This window comes from Hoplias malabaricus, chromosome 14, assembly GCF_029633855.1.
Source record: "Hoplias malabaricus isolate fHopMal1 chromosome 14, fHopMal1.hap1, whole genome shotgun sequence".
In the NCBI taxonomy this organism is placed as follows: Eukaryota; Metazoa; Chordata; class Actinopteri; order Characiformes; family Erythrinidae; genus Hoplias; species Hoplias malabaricus.
In genome coordinates this window covers 35,238,560-35,247,126 of record NC_089813.1, presented here as the reverse complement: position 1 = coordinate 35,247,126, position 8,567 = coordinate 35,238,560, and the positions used below count along the sequence as shown (strand labels likewise).

Here is an 8,567-nt window from a genome sequence, read left to right as displayed (position 1 = left end):
CACACACACACACACATATATATATATATATATATATATGTGTGTGTGTGTGTGTGTGTGTGTGTGTGTATATATATATATATACACTATAATGGAATACACCCTCTAGAAAAAAAAGTAAGGATATATATGATATATTCATTCATTTGATTAATTATCTGTAACCGCTTATCCAGTTCAGGGTCGTGGCGGGTGTAGAGCCTTCCAGGAATCACTGGGCGCAAGGCAGGAACACACCCTGGAGGGGGCGCCAGTCCTTCACAGGGCAACACACGATCACACATTCACTCACACACTCAATACCTATAGACACTTTTGAGTCTCCAATCCACCTACCAACGTGTGTTTTTAACCATGGGAGGAAACCGGAGCACCTGGAGGAAACCCACACGGACACAGAGAGAACACACCAAACTCCCCACAGATATTCAAACCCACAGCCCCAGCCCCAGGACCCCGGAGCAATGTGACTGTGACACTACCTGCTGCGCCACCATGCTGCCTTATATATGATATAGGTTTATTTATTTCCAGTATGTTCCAAATTTTAATTCTACACTAAAATATGCAGGGAATGACAATGCTTTTTTACCTGTAGAAGAAGTGTTGCCTTTTTTTTTTTTTATCAAAAGACAAGGGATGTCCAAAAATATGCATACAACTGTAACTAACTAAATTCATAAAGTGTTTAATAAGAACATAATAATGAAAAGTTTAACTGTACAGGGCCACCTAACTCCTAATTTTCCATAAGCACACCTGCATTAAAATATTTGTAGAATTGCAGAAATGGTTGCACAGTTTGTCATTTGATCACATGATACTAATATGCAGATAACTGCAATATGAAAATCAGACTCAAACATTTTAAGCCAGCTCAAATGTGACCATTTCTGCATTTTAATCTGCTCTTCTCCCTTAATCTTGTGACAACATGCAGTCAATACATGTATTTAAAATGGAATGAACTTGTAATCTCACAAAAGCTTAAATTCATATATTTTATTCAGGACTCTGTGCAGTGCTGTGATTCTGCAGAACTGGATCTGAAGGGCACTGATTTTAGAAAAAGTGTTACCATTGACCAAAGTAGTTCCTCTGTAATTTACTCTCGTTTTTTCATGATTCAGTTCTAAACATCCTATGTTTTAGTTCAACTAAATGACGTTGTATGGGAAAACATATTATATGGGAAAGCTTACCCCACGTCGGATACTGAAGTGTTTAAAATTCATCCTCATGATGTCCTGTTGACAGGGCACTATCAACAGACAAGCCTCAACTGTCTGCTTCACATTTTTAAAACGTAGTCCTTAATATTTTTCATATATATTTCTAGTTTCTTTCATTCAGTTTTGGTTGTGGACTGGTTTGAGTGTTTTTAAGTAACAAACCAGTGTTGACAACCAAACTGTACGTGTTCATGTTAATATCCATTTAAGATGTTATGACAACAAACAGCTGATGAATGTTCAACCTGTATCTGAGTTAAATGGCATTTCAGCTTGACAAATATAAGCTGTACTCGTTTGCTGCGTAAGGGGGTTTGTCACCCCAAGACTATCTGGCTGTATACAAATCTTGAAGGGCCAGAACTATATTCCAGTATTTTACTTTTAGGGTTGAAAGAAATCCTTAAAAGTAGTTAATGATTAATTACCTTAATGCTCATGAATATGCCAGTAGATTTGATCTACTTCATCAGATGATTATATGTAATATGGTCATCTCTCAACGATACAGACCTTTTGGTGAGAAAAAAACCCAACAAAAAAACTACACTATAAAGAGTATTTACTGTGAGTGTTGTAGACGTCTAGTTCTGCAGAGGTAAAGGTACAAGTGTTGTTTTGCACACTCTAAAAAAAAAAAACACAAAAACATTGGGTGTGTTAGTAGTTTTAAAATGGTATTAGTCTGCACTTTTATCATGTTTCAGTTTGCATTTACTTCTAGGTGACCGCATAACCAAAGCAATGCAAGTGCTATTTTAAGAAGTTGTACGACAGTATTTTCAATTGTGCGTACTTTTACTCTGACTTGGCAGATGTGGGTTAGAGCGATTAGACTGATGGTGCAGTTACAAAGCACTTCTAGCATATGGTAGAGCAAGCAATAAACGTAGAATTGGTCCTCAAAGCTACAGCACTGTGAAGTCAAGTGACGGGAGAATTTTTCACCGGAACAAATAGCACCTTGTCCTAACCGCAAGCAAACAATTGAACAAAGTCCTTCAGTCTGTCCACACTGTAAACGTCAAGGTTGCATATTGAATGAATACTGAATTTTTTTATCTGCATATTTTATAGGAATAACAATCAAAGATTATAACAAATCCAGATTATGTACATTACATACAAACACTTGCCATGCCCTTAGCTTAGTTGGCCTGATAATGCCTTCTACCATAACATTAAACTGTTGTTGTTAAATCATGACGTTTTGAGGGAGACCAGATCCCGGATTATTCCTCCTTGTCTATTTTTATTACGGTGTCGCAAGGAAAATATAAGGGGATGTCAATCAAAAGCTGTGCAGTTGCTCGTAGATGGTTCATAAAGCTTCAGTGATCATAATGAGAGTTCTGGTTTGCAAGGTCAAAGGTTATGTTTTCGTGATAATGCTGGGCATTATGAAAAGGCGTGAAATGTAACGTCTCATCCAGTATTTCACCACCACGCATCATGAATTTACTGGATCACTGATTAAAGATCGTATAAACAAGTAGCATTTTTAAACACATTTGGTGGTGCTTTTTGTCATGATTTACTTGACTGTGCAGTGCTGTGGTTCAGAGCAGAACTACTCATCCCTGGCACATTCCTAGTTAGTGTAAATATCCATTTGCAGTAGAACACTTTGGTCCTCTTAGACAAGTCTAACCACTTTTTAATATACTCCTATAGCATTTCGTGTTTTAGAAATACGCTCTGTGACACTGCGCCATTTCCAAAGATGGTCTTCCTCACAGTTTGTTCAGCGATGGCTGTGTATTTGTGTCCTGAGGGAGGGTGGATTTAATCTGTCATCTCCCCAAGTTTCAGTTGACTGGAAAGATTAGGTTTGAAATATGATCTCGCTGTGTATGATATTAGTAGGGTGAGTTTATTGGACATTATTAGTTGTTACAGTGTTAAAAAAGATTAAATATACTTTATTATTTACATGTATATAATTGGAGAAAACATTTAGCCCCCTTTATCGTATTGCACTATTAACACGTTTTATCAGCTATGCAAGCTATTGGTTAATTGATTTGTCGTATATTTTATAATTGATTAGAAGAGAAAAAAAGTCTTTTATACACAGCACTTACTCGTGCATCATGTTGATATATAAAATATTTTTTATTGAAATATTTCCCCAACTGCGACCATTTTATGCAAATTCATGCAAATTCCAGTACGATAGTTAAAGCATAACACAAACCATGACTCAAATGTTAACCTTGGTAGATCACATTTAAGCAACGGTTGGTAGAGCAGCTGCTGATTCTGAAGTTGTTCCTAGTTTTGTGGTCATTATGTTGAAATAGCCGACGGTGGAGAACTAGGGCCACCAGTCACGTTCATCAAAAAGCCCAGTGAGAGTGTTTCTTTGAGCTGCTTGGATTAATTGGGTTAGCAGATTGGATGTCGCATCGCTTTCTACCGAATTTTTCTGGTCTGCTTTCCGTTGGGAGAGAACTGTGTTCATCTTTATTTCTGCTACAGCATTCAAACTAAGACCTCTTCAAAAAAGTAACAAAATCCATCCTGATGGGGTTTTTATTATAAACTGGGATAACGTAGTGTTTCCTACAACAGTGTTGTAATGTAACATGCTTTAAGCTGTACATAAGAAACATATAGGTCGTCTTTTAATTATGTCAATACTCATCAAATATGTTAGATATGTGTTAACATAGGTTTTGCAATATGTAATTACTGATGTGTCATTCATGAATCATTCACTTGAGTTTTACACAATAAAAACGTTTTTTTCAGAATGTGTTTTTTTTTTTTTTTTGGTTGTGGCTGTTGTTGTCGTCAGTCCTGTTCTTAGTCCAGACCGGGATCTGCTACATCTATTTAAGATGATTTTCCTTTGTTATTTACTCTACTTTTCTCTGAGAACTGTATTCGCGTCTTGTGGAATGCAAATGTTGTGTAGTTTTTTTTAAAACATTTTTTTAAGCCATACAAAGACAATTCATCTAAGAGTTTAATGAAACATGCTGAATAACAAGAAAAGAGCTATAGAGGGCGCCAGAGTTTTAGTATCTGTGTCTTGTGACCTTTTTTCAGCAGCAGGGAGAATGTAGTTCCATTTATTTTCACCATTGTTAATGTTAAATTGCTTGTTATTATATGTGTCCTCCAAACAGCGCACACACAGTTATAGGGTGTGGTGGCAGATTTGCTGAACAGTGTTCAGTGTCCTAAATCTACAGCAGTGGAACTGACGGGTATTATTTTTTTGCGTAGAAAATACTCAAGGGAAATAGTTCAGATAATGAATGAATGAATCTAACAGTATATTTTTACATTCATTTAATACATACAGATTTATGAATATGCAACTAGACTCTACCTCTATCTCCACCCTACTCTTCCTACTTGCAGCTTGAAAGTCCTGACCCCCAAGTACATGAGGCTGATGTAAGGGACACTGGCTGTCTTTATATTTGAGACTGTCTTTGGAACACTGCAGTTTAAAAGCAGAAATTCTCAGCCGCAGCAATGACTCCTTATTTTGGTCCTAATGCATCTTCAGGCATTTAAACCCCACACAGATATTAAACCTGGGTTTTCACTGGAGACCTGGAGGATCTCTTTAAATAATTGAACATATGCGGAGATGTATTAGTTGTACCAGATGATCTGGGAGTGAGCAGCGCTTTCATTATTCTGTCAAACCTGGAGAACACACAAAGCAAGGCCATGGCTGTTCTCCCAAGAGCTAATCCATTAATCTCATTAAGGTGTTAAAGGAGGTTAGCTCGCTGCTAGCTTCCACTTTCAGCTGGGGTTTTGGGCATGTGTTACTTTCTTCTGATAGATGAAACCCCTCACACTTCCACCACATATTGGAGTAGAAGTCCTGCTGATTTGTTTAGCATGGGGTTAGCTAGTAATGTCTGGTTGTTGCCATTAGGAAGCTAAAGTAAATTTGTTTGTGATAAAGTTATAGGAAGCTACAGAGAGATAGAAGTGCTCCACCATGGAAAGGTCAGCGCCGATCACGACCCGCTGTCAGCACCAAGGCTGGATGGGAGTGGCCGGTAAGTCCTCACCGCTCTCCACAGTTTTCCCTTGTGGCTCAGAGCGAGAGAGGCCATTTAAAGCCTCTTAATCACACTGTGGACTGTGGAGTTCATTGGGTGTTTACTCTCCCAATTTTGACATTGTTTCTGCACTCCTCTTGTCTGACCACATTGTGGTTGTCTGCGATTCTCCCTCGGTAGATGAATATATGATGGTAATATCAGGACAAATGATCTGCAGGGTTGACATATCTTTAAATTTGACGATCAAAATTTAATTAAATATAAGATAACGTATAGGATAGCTCTCCTTCACTTTGTGTTCAAACTTCATGATGAATGGACCACTAGAAAAGCTCGAAAATTACTTGCAATAAAATCTTTTTACCTTGACTTCCATCGAAAGCTAAGAAGGTTTTTTCCTCTCTTTTCTTTGGACGGCGATAATATATTCTATGATAATAAAATGTCTTGATTCCAAGCGGGGGCAGCCCGGTGGTGCAGCAGGTAGGTGTCGCAGTCACACAGCTCCAGGGACCTGGAGCTTTGGTTCAAACCAGCCTTGGTTCGATTCCCGCTCCGGGTGACTGTCTGTGAGGAGTGTGGTGTGTTTTCCCTGTGTCTACGTGGGTTTCCTCCGGGTGACTGTCTGTGAGAAGTGTGATGTGTTCTCCCTGTGTCTGCGTGGGTTTCCTCCGGGTGACTGAGGAGTGTGGTGTGTTCTCCCTGTGTCTGCATGGGTTTCCTCCGGGTGACTGAGGAGTGTGCTGTGTTCTCCCTGTGTCTGCGTGGGTTTCCTCCGGGTGCTCCGGTTTCCTTCCACAGTCCAAAAACACACGTTGGAAGGTGGCTTGGCGACTCAAAAAGTGTCTGTAGGTGTGAGTGAATATGTGTGTGAGTGTGTGTATTGCCCTGTGAAGGACTGGCGCCCCCTCCATGGTGTATACCTGCCTTGCGCCCAATGATTCCAGGTAGGCTCTGGACCCACGGCGACCCTGAACTGGATAAGCGCTTACAAATAATGGATGAATGAAAGGATTCCAAGCAGGTGTAATTCTATCATTTCTAGCCCACAATAGCTACAGTCTTTGTCTCTGTCTTGGTTAGTGAACATAGGTTGGGGATGTAAGGTTTTCCAAGTTCAAAATGGTTTTGATTCCACAGGGTTCTAATTATATAAAATTTACTGCTGGGATCAGGGAAACGAGAACAAAAAAATTGGAATGCCCTCAGGATGAGGAGCATCCAAACCACCAAAGAATGTCTTTGTTCTAATCAGGATCCTCTGCACTGATCAGTGAATAAATGAAGGCAGACTGGTTCCACACTGGCTAAAGAGTTAGACAAAAGTGCACTTCAGCCTGTTTAATAAGAGAAGCAGGAGCAAAGACGAATAATTTGTACTCTGTTTCCTGGTGGCAAAATGATTTAATTACTCACCTGATTACAACAAGACTTGATTTGACAAATGAGAGACACACTGTATCTGATTATGGTACTGTGCTTTATGTCTGCCAAGCTGTGACCAGGCCTTTTTCTTTCTCAGTCTGTGGCAGAGCTGTTTTTCTTTCACATTTTTCATGTTCGTTCAGGCACTGCATCTTAAACATTAGATTAAGCAGGTCTGATGGAGCTGTCACTATTGTTTATATTTGTAATGGAGCATCTTCTGACAACAATTCAACAATATAGTAAAAATGAAAAGTTTGTATGTATAAAACGGTCCATCGGGCTCTGTGATTTACAAGGTCTCGCACGTTGCAGAGGTCCACTTGTGCTAAAGGCTACTCTATGTAGATGATACATTTTGGGTGCCCTGTTATTAAATCAGGCTTTTGGAAGAAGAGGACTGGACTCTGGGATCTATACAATATCTCAAGTTTCAGACAGTAAGAGCAGCAGCTCAACTCTTAATCGATAACCATAATACATGCCATTAGATGCAGTAAAAGATGGATGTGATCAGATGTCTACCTTTGCTTTGCAGATATGAAGGGCTCCTCGGTCCACTGGATATCTTGTGGGCAGCCATTGACCGAGCCCTTTGGATGGAGGATAAAGTTCTGTTTGCTGACGGAGTGTGAGCTGGTTCTGCTGGACAAAGCCAGGGTGAGTTCTGTAGGGTGCTGAGGTGATTGTTTTGATTGTGCTGCCAATCAGAGCTTTGCTGTCAGGGGGCTGATGAGTATGAATATTGTATGTTTTGTTGTTATTCACAGCGTGCTACTTCAGGGCTTACAGCTTTGTGATTGGAGTCTTATATAACAGTTCCACTGGCTGAAAGGTTCAGTTCTCTAGTTGCACATTCAGCTGATTTAGACTATAAGGGCCAACGTTTGTGGATAAAATATCTTCTGAATTCAAGGTTTTAAATTACATTCTGGCCCCTGATTGCTGCAGTAACAGCTTCTACACTGCACCTCACACCAGATGCTGGAACAATGCTGAGAGCTTTTGGTGGCATTCAATCACAACGGTTTTAGTGAGGTCAGGTTCTGATGTTGATGTTGGTTCTACATCTCAGATGCAGCTCCAACGTTTTAGATACGACACTTATGTCCAAGTACATTCAGGGACACTCTCTTATATCCTAGTAAATTTTACAGTAAATACATTGTTATAATAAAGCTAAATAAATTAGCAGCAACATTTTTTTTTCCCTGATCAGTACATCCCTACATTTATGTGCTGCCCTGGTATAACAGTTGGGGGCAGCACATATCTAACTTGTAGAATAGCACCAGAGGAACACGTCTGATTCTGCATCAGTTTTTCCAGTGGCTTTTGGAAAATGATCCTCACATTTAGAGTTTGTGTGTAAGTTTATTTTGCACAATCATGAGCCAAGTCTGTATGGTGACCTGTCCGTTCAACTGCCCCCAGATTGGTCCACTGCTATTACCGGAGAGGAGATCGGAGTCATGTACTGTGTGGCTCCTGAGACACAGCACCAGCCTTCCTCGGAGACAGCAGCTCCATAAAGACCAGAGTACCCAGACCACACCCAGCAGTGAGTGCTCTGCATTAATCAGTGAATGAAGACTGAAAGGAGATGGATATATTCGTATAGCAATATTTACAGACTTTAAAGAAAAAATATTCACATATAGCTCTGACCAAGCTCATGCACCTAGACATAGTCCAATGAAAAAAGAGTTAGATGTGCAGACTCTGATGCATATTTTGTACAAAAACAAATGATGATTCCAAACCTGAGACTAACTCTATGATTATTTTAAAACTTATTAAATTATCAAGCTGAGAGCTTCTATACTTGTGCTACACATTCCACATTTGGGACTGACTGAAAGTACATCTCTGA

At 39.6% G+C, this 8,567-nt stretch overlaps 1 protein-coding gene across 2 annotated transcripts in view; it reads left to right on the top strand.

Annotated features, from left to right (window-relative positions):
* The window catches only part of dab2ipa (DAB2 interacting protein a), a 135,499-nt gene that overhangs the window by 417 nt on the left and 126,515 nt on the right, over positions 1-8,567 (top strand). For both annotated transcript variants that reach the window (XM_066643524.1, XM_066643523.1), the window contains exons 2-4: positions 5,167-5,263; positions 7,233-7,354; positions 8,129-8,255. In XM_066643524.1, the coding sequence (XP_066499621.1) occupies positions 5,203-5,263; positions 7,233-7,354; positions 8,129-8,255 (310 nt within the window). In that variant the 5' untranslated portion in view covers positions 5,167-5,202. The remainder of the gene's footprint in view (positions 1-5,166; positions 5,264-7,232; positions 7,355-8,128; positions 8,256-8,567) is intronic.